Source organism: Epinephelus lanceolatus, chromosome 20 (assembly GCF_041903045.1).
Source record: "Epinephelus lanceolatus isolate andai-2023 chromosome 20, ASM4190304v1, whole genome shotgun sequence".
Lineage (NCBI taxonomy): Eukaryota > Metazoa > Chordata > Actinopteri > Perciformes > Serranidae > Epinephelus > Epinephelus lanceolatus.
In genome coordinates, this window is record NC_135753.1 from 24,252,195 (window position 1) to 24,265,211 (window position 13,017).

The following is a 13,017-nucleotide window of genomic DNA, read 5'->3' on the forward strand; positions in this document are numbered from 1 at the left end:
ATGTGTGAAAGACTGTGGAGGATTTTATTATTCTTTTTTAGAAATAAAAAAACACCAGGAGCCCTCTAGCGGCCGGTCTACAGTGTTTAAAAATCAGTTCTGATTCCCGTGATGGCAGTTTTTAAGATCCATCCCTATACAGCTCATACGTCACTCCTTGTATTTGAGTGGTCTGAATTCGGATCATGAATTTACAGTGGTCTTTCTCTGCCTGTCTCTGATTCATCCAGTGGCAGCTCGCACAGAGGTGGAGCAGCAGTCCAGGCCCCTGGGCAGACGCCCCAGTCACCCGCAGATGTGGCCCACTTGGAGCTTCCTGACCTGGGTGTAGAAGATGTCCTGGAGCTGCAGTTACAGCAGCTCACTTTGGCTCAGTTCACAGTGGCCACCATGGAGCATGCCATACCTCTACTTAAAACAGGTAGGAGTCGTTGCAGTCTTTTATGTAAAGGGGCGGAAAAGATTTTGTAAATTATATAAATCAGTTGGCACAATCTGTTCTTTTTGCTCGAGTAAAGATCAGATACTGCACATATCCCCTCACCTGTTCCCCTACATTGACTATATTCTATCATTATTTTGATCCTGTCAAAAAAAAAATCTCCCCTGCTCTTGCTCAGTTTCTCTCCTCCTCTCTTCTTTCTCAGAGGGTTTGCATGTGTTCCACCGTGTTCTGGAGCTGCTGTGCGATACCGTCCCCCTGCTCAGGGACAGTGTTTGTGAGCTGGTCTGGGACGATCGCAGCCTGGTGGGGATGGAGCTGGCAAGTCAAAACACAACTCATGACAGCCTCTTATGTAGATGAATGGATACACTTCACTGAAAGGGGGAACTGGGTTGGCCACCAGACAATTTGCCACAGACACACAGGCATACGGTGCTCGGCTGTCAAGGAGAACTGTAGGCATGTGATTGAGCTGAATGAATTATATACGGTTACAAAGGCTTACCGCTGGTTACAAAGAGCTTCTCACACATACATGCACACCTCCTGTGTGTACCCCTGGGTTTATCCAAGTACAGCATTGTTGGGTCTGTAAATGTCTCTATTTGCTATTTGTATAAAGTCTATACAATGAAATGGTGTGTTTTTCTTACCATGCAGAGTCATTTGTTATCCTCCTTGACTGTTTAAAGAGTATGTTCCTATGCAGAGGGACTTATACACTTGTCAAGCCCAGGCCCCTCTGGCCCTCTGCTGTTTAATACATGCCCTGAGCCGTGCAGCCTGAGAACTGTTTTGTCATCTTTATGTGGAGAGCAGCTTTTGTGTGCCAGACCTCTAGGTTTTTCCTGTGGGAATGGGCCGAACTGTTCATGCCAGCCACAGCAATGCACAGGGCATCTACTGCCCCCTGCTGGTTCAATTCTTCTATTGTTCAGTTTCTCCTCCCCTAGAACAAAGTGGCTGAGAATAGATTGTTCCAATTTATTCATACTGAGATAGGGTGGATCTGTATCTCGTCCCAAAATAACCCTGAAATCTGATTACATTCAATTCCTAACCCCTGGAACGAGCAATTTTTCTCCTGGCCCCCAGCCAAGCCACACAGAGCGTCGGTGTGTGTCTGTGTCTGCGAACATGCATGTGACGCGAGTGCACGCACGTGTGTGTCGCTGTGTTTGTGCGGCATGTTTGCTTTTGTCTACATTTCTGTCTGTGTGTGTGTGTGTTTTTTTTTAGAAGGAAAAGCTGCGAGGCTGCATGGAACTGTTGGGGGACATCCTGAGCTACCATCAGAGCTTTCCAGCAGACATTCCCCACAGCTGTCAGCTTCATCACAGAATGGCCTACACTGGCACTGCTATATTCACCGTTAAACTCCTACAGACCATCCTCCCTCCTGAAAAGGTGTGTGTTTGTGCTCCAGTGACCAAATCACAAAACTTTCCTCATGGTTTTCTGTGATTATTTCACTTGAAAATAAAGTTTCTTAACCTCACACAGGCTAGTGACAATCTCCCAGGAAACATAGCAACAGCTATTTTCCACCTGTGCTTGGACACGTCGTTTGGAAGTTTATTACCCAGCATGCAAGAAACAGCAGTGGCCTACTTGGAGCAGGTGAACTCAGACAGCCACGACCTCTACAGGAGGGTGACACGAGCTGCCCTCTGGATGGAGTCTACCTGCAACTTCCTCAAGGAAGTGCAAGCTGAGGTGTGAGCTGCATGTCATATAATTACCGTCAATACAAGTAACTCTGCAGCCATCGTTTACATACATATAACCTACAGTTTTTTCATTTAAAACCACCCTGACAGAACTGTAACTAGCTGTGGCCCCTCAGGTTACAGCAATATCTGTCACTCATGTCTGCATTTTTGTGTTCATCGTGTTTTTTCTGCATCAAGGGAGAAAAGAATTGGTTGGAGATACTGGAGCTGGCAGACCAAGCCATAGACGGCCTTCCATTTCACCAGCACTTACCAATCATCAAGGAATGTGTGCACATCTGCTCCTACCTGTACGTTACAAATCTTTCAAGTCACTCACTTGTTCTGCTGCATTTATATTTTTGATATTTTTATGCTAAAATCTTTGGTTGTCCATCACCAGGTGGAAGTTTGACCAGCCCAGCCCCCTCCTCCAAACAGAGAGCCAGAAACTTCTCCTCAAGCTGCTGTCCCATCCCTTACCGCCTGTCAAGACGGAAACATACGAAAGCACTTTAAACCTGGTCAAGGTCAGAGCAAGCCATCCAATACAGACAGTCAGTGTTTAAATGAGACTACGCGGGTTCATGGCTAAAATTATGGCTCCTAAAGCCATAATGTGGGTCTGTTTGGTGCGGCATTCATATGTAAATAAGTAGGACGGAGAGGGATGAATGACAGATCTTTGATGCCGCGCGATAAAGAACCCACTTGACATTTGAAATCAGACTTCCTTTTCATTTTACTAACCGTCGTCTAGAATACATGGCTACATTTAAAGTGAATTGGTAACTCCTGTATGCGAGTGGGGGGATAGCGATAATTTATGATGTGCTTTGGTGTGATTACATACACCTCCAGGGCTGCCTTGGCATCCAGAATGTGTCACGACAGGAAGCAGCAGCCTGCGGTGCAGTCAACTTTCTTATCCACCACAGGGTGCTCTATGAAATAAGTGCTTTTGGACTTCAGGATTCTTCAGAGAAGGTAGGCAGAGGCATGTGTATACGTCCTGTATTTTTATAGGATTAATTTTAATTGTGTATTGTGTTATAAACTGTACCATAATGCACTTTTTTAAAATATTTAAATAGTTCTTATTTTCTATTTTCTCACGAGTCTCTATGCTTTTATATATAAGCGACTGTAGCATATCCTAATTTCACCCTGGGGAACAGTAAAGTATTTCTTACACCTTTGGAGCAAGGTCATTTTGACTACTTCTCTAAGGTGTCTAAAGTACAGGAATTTCTGTGTTCTTTTTTAAGAGGTCATGTTCATTGATGTCATGTAATTCCAGTATTTAAAAATGTGTCACTTACAGTACTAGCATGGAAATATTTTGTCAGCAGCGCCTTTGTGAATTCAGCAGTTTACCTGTGATCTATAGGTGAACATTGCTGCCAAGGATATCCTGCTATTCCTGCTCAAAGGACGATTGATGATGACAGCGTCAACCTGGGACAGATTCAATGAGGCACTTTACCCGGTCATGCCCATATTACAGGTGTTGTGCTCTCTACAGAGGCTGTGTTGTATTTGTGCTGCAACGCTCATAAAGCGGCATCATGTTTGGAAGCTCACATATCACATTCATGGAGCGAGGGGGGGAGTGCTGTACTGTATGTTCTTCACAATCAAAAACAACTATGATCAAAAGTTAGATTTTAGCGCTCTTGGACCACAAAGACTTCACATTGAGCTGCCAGTGAGGGAAATTTAGTTATTTGCTCATTTACATATTCTGTGTTATATTGTTTCCTTTTTTGGGGGGGAAACAAGCTTTTATTAATTGTTCAGTTTCAGGCAACAGAAGCCTGGAAATTCTTCATGAATATACATGAGGTTTTGACTAGGCTGTCAAGTGTGATTTAATTCAAGGAGGCCATTCAGAGATGGGCCCCTCCATGTCAACAAGAGACGAAATGAAACCACCCATAATCAAAGCGATGCATATTTTATTTACTGTTGTGCTGCTTAGCTGGAATTCCCCATTGTCTGCTCCATTGTCTGCCAAGGCAGTCTGAGAATTGTGTGCGTGTGTGTTGCAGGGTTACGCCGGCACTGAAGAGTCACTTGGAAACTGTGTCCTGCTGGTAAGTAAGATGTCGGACACGGCGAGAGAGAACGTGTTTCCAAGCACAGCCAAGCTGAAAGCGGCGCTCCGACTCCTTTTCACCAAACAACCCACGTGAGTTTGGTCTCTGTCTTTCCTTTGTCAATGTTTGTATTTGTGTCACTCTGTTTGTTTGGGTGTTATGTGCCCACCTGGATGTGTGTGCATATCAGAGATGTGTGTTTGTCATGTTTCTTCTGTGTCTATGCACGTGCTGCTGTTTGATTAGTTTGATGTCGGGTCTCTGTTTTTTTTTTTTTTTCTGAACCAAACAAACTCCTGAGAGTCTAAATATTCTGCCTTACAACGTGTAATGTGATGGACATATTACCACTGTCTGTCGCTGTCAGCTGATGTTCTCATCAAGTCATCCGAGTGCTCTGTGAGGCCTGTGTAAAACAGCTATCCAGTCCCAGCCTATGAATATTGATAGAGATAGAAATTAACACCAGGCACTGGGCAGGAGACGAGCCCTGGTAAATTCTGGCAACAGCTAATAGATCTGTCTGCCCTGCCAGCCGTTTTTTATAACAACTAATCACCATTTGGATGCTGTGTTGGGGGAAAAAAACAAAACCAAACATTTTCAACCCTGTATTTTATCGCAGACAGAAGGTGTGCCTTGCTTTGAATAGAGCTGTTTTATGTTGTTTTTAATTTGTGTTTAAAACAGTGTGATTTTAAATGATTTAACTCCCAAGTTTTGCATAAATTCTTCTCATCATTGACAGTGTGAGAATAGCAGCAGTACAACAAATCCTGCCCCACTTAACCGGCGATGATGATGCTAACACAGCCAGACCAGACCTGGATCAACCAGTGATTTCCTGGCTTCCCAATCTCTTCTGCCTCAGACACCCTTTAGACATCACACTGGACACCAGCAGCAAGTCTGTCCTCAAGGTACAAATGAACATGCACAGAAGGAACAGCACACTTAGACGCACTTCTTCACGGGAGGATTTAAGTGCCCTCTTAATGTGATTAATGGTGGCTAGGTGGAGTCGGTGGAGAAGCTGTTTTGTATCCTGAACTCAGACACCGTCGATATCTCCCTGAGAAGATCGGCCGCAGAGCAGCTGTCTGTCGTGCTACAAGGTAACTTAAATCCATGGTATATCTTATAAACTCATCTGCTATATTATTTTAGTACATTTCCACGCTGAATCTTGGCTCTGGCAGGATAATACCTTTAAACCACCCATAGAATCTACCTCTGTGCATTTCTCTGTAATAGCTGAATCCTCTCACATCAGAGTGCTCATGTAGAGGCATATTTTAATGGAAAAAACACTGACTTGTTATACTTTGGGCCAATTCTGTACCCCACAAGTACTTGCAACCTTGCAAATGGGATGGTATCACTGCAGAGTGTACAAGCAGGATGTAGTCGCTAACAATTCACATCCTCCTAACAGCTGATATGATATTGAGATTGATATTCCATAGTGAAGTATAGTGCCTGAATTCTCAACCACATAAAAAGAGGTTTTAAAGGCCTGAACAGGATTCTAGACGCAATTTTATGGACTTGACAAAATAGAAAAAACAACTTTAAAAGTTTGTGTGATACGTGAGAGCTCTTTCCTTGTGAAAACTACAATTTGCAATGAGTGCAGCAGAGTGTGTGCCCTCCCACTACCATATGTTTTAGACAAGCGGGAAAAGCAAATAGTTTATGATTATGCAAATGTTTATCGTCGGTACATTGAATTGTTCTCTTACTTCCCCGCAGACACAACAATGCACCCAGTGCTGAAGAATCTTGGAATAGCAGACAAAGTCATTTCTTTCATTATGGGGAGTGTAAACGGCAACAAGGTAAAAACAAACCTGCTTTGGCAAAGTGATAAATGGATGTGTACCGAACGAATTGCTGTTGAAGCCAAATTAAACAAACCCCTGAATCTCATAAATGCCGTTCCATGCGCTCCCATTTGTGTACATGTCCTCGTTTATGTGTTCTCATGTGAGTACATGAATTGCCAGTGGATGTGGAGGAGACCCAGCGAGGCGTGCATGATAGAAGGATGAAATGGCCTGTATTAATAGTGTCAGACAGGCCCTGGTCAGCAGTGACGTTTGCCCTCTAGTTACTGCAGTCTGCTGATCATTTCCAGGCCTTGAATCAGAAGCCGCTAACAGGGGTAATCGTCCAGCATGTCTGGCTACACGGAGGTGAAGGGACAGGGCCACAGAGAATGACTTGTCTTGGCTAACAAGTGTGTATAACAGGGATGCCTGCAGGTTGTATTCGTCCCAACCCTCCACGGCCTGCAACCTGCACAATCACAGAATTTGGGTTCAGCTTATGTGAAGAGACAGTAAAGAGACCCTGTGCATTTGTATGGGAGAGACACAGAGCAGGAGGAGACAGAAAGAGAATATGTGTGTTTGTTTGTGTTTTCCCTGCAATTAAACACTGCATGCGTATGTTGCTGTCCTCCCCAGAGCTTAGATTGCCTGCTGGAGCCTTGTGTATGTATCCTGAGGAAGCTGGTGTATGCTGATCCATCTCTGAGGCACAGTCTGGCACATCGCAACCTCCTGCTCCTCACACTGCTCAGAGGTACATTCACAAGACAACTCATTAAGTAACAGCTCTACACGGCGTGTTGTGTAGCTTGGGGGCACATTCTCAAAAAAAAACGATGACAAGTCATCCATTGATGCATAGCTTTTAACCATGTTGTCACACTGCAGTAAGTGGCATATTAGTGTGATGCAACTTGTTGCCATGGAGCTCATCTCAGCATAATTCGTAGCTAAATTATCAGTCACTTATTTTGAATTAGGAGGCATTCATTTAAATCCTAACATCTTGATTGTGAGTACCTGCATATTTGTAGGCTGTTTTAGACTAAAAAACAGGGTTTATGCAAAAATATGTGACAGTTTTTTACATTTGTATACAGAACATTGTGTTTTTCTGGGTGAGGAGGGAATTTTAAGCGGTAGATAGCATGTCAACAGTGCATGCCCCATAATAGTGGTGTACATCATATGAAAGCTGGGAGACTGAAGATTCATTTGAGATGCAGCTTAGCACTGTGTCAAGTTTTCCTAGTCATAAATATGTAATAAACATTGTGCTTTGGTTATGTGCCTTTTGACATTTGAAGTTTAGGGTGTATAAGGTTTTAGAAGATGAAGAATGGAAGTATACGGTGGCAGTTCCCATGCTCAATGATGTTGTTACAGCAGTGTTTGGGTTTATACCATTTGTTACACAGATTTGGAGCTAAATTTTAGAATTTTTAACACTAAAGACTGATAAAAAAAATGTTCAAAAATCCCTCCAAAATATTACATTAGGACACCAACATCTTGAGGAACACCATAGAAACCATGCTGTAATTTTTAGCACCTTGATGGCACACACTTCTGTTCCAGAAACTGCAGAGAAACCTCCTGATTGTCAATACACCTGTGACAGCCATACATCCTCTGAATGCCTGAAGTCTCTAGTTTGTGGCTATAAAGTTTCATGAGGCTGTGATTATCCTAGAGGTCACGTTTCAAGTCTCACCTCTGTAGTCATACCCATTTTATGCAATTCCAAAACACATGGTTTTTGCCCAGGACTGTGTGGGACTGACATGAAATGGACACGTCTGTGAAAGGGACACTTGTGGGTACCCATAGAACCCATTTTCATTCAGATATCTTGAGCTCAGAGGTCAAGGGACAAGCTGGCGTGACACAGTTGGTACCAATGGATTCTCTAGGTCTTTTTGTTTTACATGATACCAATATCTAACTCTAGCTTTGAAACTCAGCCGCCCTCTAAATGACAGTAATGTCGGCGGAGGACACTGTCGTCCTAGTGGAATGGAAAAGGTTAAAGCACTCACTTGTTGCATTAAGAGCTCAGAGGCCAACTTACAGTTATTATAATGTCATAGCAAAACCAGGTTTCCAAACTTCTAACTGTCGTTTATCCATGAGGTTTAGTGATAAATATTAGGGTGTGGGTGTTATGTAAACTGTATTGTGTCTTCATTATAGCATCCTTGATATTGAAGGAGAACAAAGGCAATGGCAGTGAGGTAGCTGTCCTGATGAGTTTACTGCTGTTTGATGAGATTGCCAGCATTGAAATATGGTGAGTTTATCTTTCCTCCCCATGGGTTTCCATGCCTTTAAAATCAATATGCATTCATTCAACATTTTGGTGTACACCTTGATTTTTTTGTGTCATATTAGGTCGGACAACTCCAACCCAGATGTGACCCTCACGCCGTTCTCCCTGCCACTGTCAGTAATCCGCAGGTAAACTGAGCTGTAAAGCTGCCAAGGTCTCTTCTTTTTATCAACAGCACTTCACAAGCAATATAAAAACAGTTTTCTCTTCTCCCAAATTTTCTCCCAGGTACAACATCCCATTTCAGGCAGCGACTCATCACGCTGTCAGCCCATACTGCTGCGTCCTGCCCCCTTCCTCTGACCTGCTGACCTTAGCACCTGCCCGCCAAGCCCTGCAGGTGGCCTGGAACACTGCTTGGCACTCTGGGATGGACGGCCTCCTTCAAGAGCTGCATGGCGTCTCTACTGATGATGCTGAGTAAGAGCCTTAATGTTTCGTACTTTTATTCACACAGTGCGGCGTTAGCGTGGTCTCAGATTATTATGATTTGTTCTTGTGGAAAGAATATGGTAGAAAAAGGTTGGAGACCAAGCTTGACTATTGTTTCTGCAGTGTTTCCCTTAGGTTGACTGTTGTGGGGTGGTTGATGGGCCATGTGTGGGAGGTAATTCAAAGGTTTCATCAAGATATTGTTATTATCAATTCAGTTGACTCGACTAACACACATGAAACATGACGTAACAATAAGAACATTTATACATTTACACATTATTATTCACTTATATTTTACGCCTTACCTCACTGATTTCGGTCTCCTACAGCCAGGAGGAGTTTTTCCTCTCTAACAGCCAAGATGGGTCAAAACCTGTCTTTCTGAGCGTGTCGGGGGTGCAGTTGTATCAGCAGGAGAGCTACTAGTGCTCTGTCCAGGACAAGCTTCCCTCCCACTAGGAGCAGAGCTGCTAGCATCATCGCCACTGTTGCCAGATTCAGCTGGGCCCTGCATTAAAAAAACACACAGATATTTTAGCTTGATTTATAGATGTTTGGGTGGTCCATATGTTCACTTTAGCTGTCTTTCCTCTCCTCTGCTTCACTCTGTGTGTGAAGAGGGGAGAAAGCTTCAACCTTGGTGAGCTGCACAGAGGAGTCCGTAAATGACACCAAAACACAGTAAAGACACTCACATTGAGCTGAACTGACACAAGTGCACATTAATTACATTTCAGAACAGCACCACACAAAGGCCCTCACAAATGCAAACCATTGATTTGCGAATGAATGGATATTTTTTTATTGGACTTTTTTTTCTTTTTTTTTTACCCCCAGCAGGGGTCCAGTTTCCTGGCAGTCCACTATCCCTGCACAATTATAGGGGATACATTCTTCTCTATCGAGAGAGTTGTCTTTTACTGGGGACGGAAATGGGTTAAATATATGTTGGAAAAACTGAAGAGAACAATTCATAGCAGGCTATTTTAATCAGAGAAAGGGACTGCCACACATCACTCTCACATAACGTTCTCTCTCGTGGAGAATTGTCATCAAGAATTAGTTTTAGACGCTCGGCATCTTGTGTTTCATCTGTCTTCATTTACTTCTAATTTGACCTAATTCAAAAAGATGAGAATGTCTCTCCAACAGTTTTAACCAGCTTGATTGCGGCAAAGAAGTTGAAAGCACACCGAGAATTTATCAATCTACCAAGTTTCATACGATGTTATGACTGGGAGAAGAGTACGTGTTGAAGATGGATTAGTCAGTGAAACTTTAGAGGCGTCTTTCTGTTTTGTGTGAAGTGCAACTCCGTGCACAGGTCCTTATCTCTGTTGTGTCTTATCACAAAGTTTCTCATATTGTTTTGACATTATTGTGACAGTTGATTGTTGCCGGTGTGATGCGTGTCTCTTCTTGATTCAGTTACAAGTAATTCTCAGGAAAACATCTCTCTTTGGATGAGTCATAAATGTCCCATCCCTCCAGATTGGTGATCAAATATGTTTGTTAATGCAGTCATCAGTATGCCTCTGAGGGTGCTACTTATGCAACACACTTGTCAGCACATCAATAGTCATGTAGTCCGATTTGGAGCATATATACATATACATTCTGTTCCCCACAGATTTCATCCTGACTTAAAGCTGTCAGAAGCACAGGTTCTGTCACTGCAGGCAGTGCGCCTTCCTACTGCGCTGCAGGACTGCATCAAGGCCATCATCACAGCAGCAGGACACGGCTCTGTGACCTCTGCCCTCTCCAGGCTCAGCCTCTATTTACTGATTGACCGACTGGCCCTCCCTCACATCCCCACCCACACCTGCAGAGGCACCCTTCACTCGCTCAGCTGGCAGGCAGCAGTAACCAGGTACCCTGCATACAAATTCAATTAAACATTCATACACGTTAGCTTTACATGCTAACGTTCAGTTAATATGTCTTGTTAAGGTTTATGAATTAAGCAAATGATGGGAGGATTTTATGCGACAACAGTATGCATTATTATTACTGCTGCTGGTGAACAAAGCAGGACTTGCTGTGAACCAAATGTTTTTCCATGGCTGAGTGAGCTCAGTGAGGCTCTGTCTTTTTATCTTATTTTGAAGAAATGACATGAATTAATAACATTTAATGTCTTTCTTTCTTTCTTTCTTTCTTTCTATCTTTCTTTCTTTTTTCTTTCTTTCTGTCTTTCGTCCATCCTTCTTTTCGTCCATCCTTTCATCCATCCTTTTGTTCGTCCATCCTTTCGTCCATCCTTTTGTTCGTCCTTTCTTTCGTCCTTTCGTTTGTCCATCCTTTTGTCTGTCCGTCCGTCCTTTCTTTCGTCATTTCGTCCGTCCTCTCTTTCGTCCGTCCTTTCTTTCGTCCGTTGTTTCTTTTGTCCGTTCTTTCTTTCGTCCATCTGTTTGTCCATCCTTTTGTTCGTCCTTTCTTTCGTCCTTTCGTTCGTCCTTTTGTCCGTCCTTTTGTCTGTCCTTTTGTCCATCCGTCCTTTCTTTCGTCATTTCGTCCGTCCTTTCTTTTGTCTGTTCTTTCTTTCGTCCATCCGTTTGTCCGTCCTTTCTTTCGTCCTTTCGTTCGTCCGTCCTTTTGTCCGTCCGTCCGACCTTTCTTTCTTCATTTCGTCCGTCTGTTCTTCCGTCCGTCCTTTCTTTCGTCCATCCGTTTGTCCGTCCTTTCTTTCGTCATTTCGTCCGTCTGTTTTTTCGTCCATCCTTTCTTTTGTCATTTCTTTTGTCTGTTCTTTCTTACCACTATTTGCTATGTAAAGAGTTGAGTAATGGCGCAGTGAGCAGAGAATGAAGTCACGCTCCCTCTGTGTTTGTTGTAATGCGAGCTTCTCTGTCTGTTGTGGTAGACGGTCCGTCCCTGTGAGTGTGTCCCACTGGCTAGCTAACTGCTGCTGCGCTGCACTGCACTCTTACGGTGGTTACGCTGACATCGTGTTTGCGTCCTTGCTTAAGAGTAGCGCCTACCGTCTGCTTTCTTCTTGGTTAACATTTTTGCTTGGTCAGCACTTTGTTAACCATTGTTAGCCCTGTTTATTGAGTTAGCACCGTTAGCTGCTGACCGCTGGCTCAGCCACCTCCATGTTGAACCATGATGAGACTATTCCGCTTTAGACTTTGAATCAGAGGTATGCTCTGGATGTCACATACAGCTCCTTTAAAGATTCCATAAGAAAGTGTAACAAACTTTGAATATCTTTGAAGAAAGTTTGAAGAAAGCAAATTTAATTTTAGATCCTTGATGAGTCTGTACATAACTTTGGGGTTTTTCTTTTTGCCTGGCATCGTCACTAAGTTAATTGTTTTTTTTTTCACTGGAAGTTTGACTAATTTTTGTGATTATTTTAAAAATACTTCCACCCTCTCATTGGAGGACAAATATATTTATTCTTAAAGGTATACTGTGCAGGATTGTGGGTTACTGTTTGTAACCATGCTTGCCAAGGAAGTGAAAGTCAAAGCCAACCAAAGATTCAGTTTCTTTTGGTGTTTTGCCTTACTGTATTTGCATTTTTAGCCGCTGTATGTCTTGGATGCTGGCTGCTTACAGTCTGGCACCTGATTGTTTTTTATAAAGCCCCGACCTCACCTGAGCACAGTGGGGGTAAACGCCCATAAACGTCCTGAGAATAGAAAATAAGAGGAAGTTAAGAAAATAAAAGCACAGGGCAGAGTCTCTGCAGAAAATTACATCACCACACACTTTAGGAGAATCCTGCATGATATAAATTAATTTAGTTTTAATTTGTTTTATTTGAAGTTCTTCCTCTAACTACTCTAAAGCTTAACTTAAAAAAAGAAAATGATTAAAATTTGATGGAGCGGTAATGATGAAGAAAATGAGAGAAAGCCTCCAACAAAGCATATTCAAGTAGGTCAATTATTTCAATTGATTCCATCAGTTTATCACCACCCCTCTGACAAAATCTCTGATTTCTTCATCTAGTGTTGTAGCGTATGTCTAATACTTGTCAAAATCGCCTCTGTGCAGTGATGTTTTTTGACAGTTAGAGATGAAAAGAGGAGTAGGTAGAAGTTTAACTTCTTTAGTAATCAGCATACTAGACAAATATTGAATATTAAGTTATTACTGAGTGTTTTCCTTTCTACCATGCTCTCTTCCTCGTGTTGTGACGGTCTCTGACTCT

At 42.9% G+C, this 13,017-nt stretch overlaps 1 protein-coding gene across 2 annotated transcripts in view; it reads left to right on the top strand.

Annotated features, from left to right (window-relative positions):
- rttn (rotatin) overlaps window positions 1-13,017 on the top strand; it is a 38,833-nt gene that overhangs the window by 6,775 nt on the left and 19,041 nt on the right. For both annotated transcript variants that reach the window (XM_033639436.2, XM_033639438.2), the window contains exons 9-25: window positions 231-421; window positions 648-763; window positions 1,685-1,852; window positions 1,949-2,161; window positions 2,356-2,468; window positions 2,561-2,687; window positions 3,019-3,144; window positions 3,548-3,664; window positions 4,209-4,348; window positions 5,005-5,176; window positions 5,272-5,371; window positions 6,009-6,094; window positions 6,725-6,842; window positions 8,282-8,378; window positions 8,480-8,545; window positions 8,646-8,837; window positions 10,483-10,725. In XM_033639436.2, coding sequence (XP_033495327.2) covers window positions 231-421; window positions 648-763; window positions 1,685-1,852; window positions 1,949-2,161; window positions 2,356-2,468; window positions 2,561-2,687; window positions 3,019-3,144; window positions 3,548-3,664; window positions 4,209-4,348; window positions 5,005-5,176; window positions 5,272-5,371; window positions 6,009-6,094; window positions 6,725-6,842; window positions 8,282-8,378; window positions 8,480-8,545; window positions 8,646-8,837; window positions 10,483-10,725 — 2,385 coding nt within the window. The remainder of the gene's footprint in view (window positions 1-230; window positions 422-647; window positions 764-1,684; window positions 1,853-1,948; window positions 2,162-2,355; window positions 2,469-2,560; window positions 2,688-3,018; window positions 3,145-3,547; window positions 3,665-4,208; window positions 4,349-5,004; window positions 5,177-5,271; window positions 5,372-6,008; window positions 6,095-6,724; window positions 6,843-8,281; window positions 8,379-8,479; window positions 8,546-8,645; window positions 8,838-10,482; window positions 10,726-13,017) is intronic.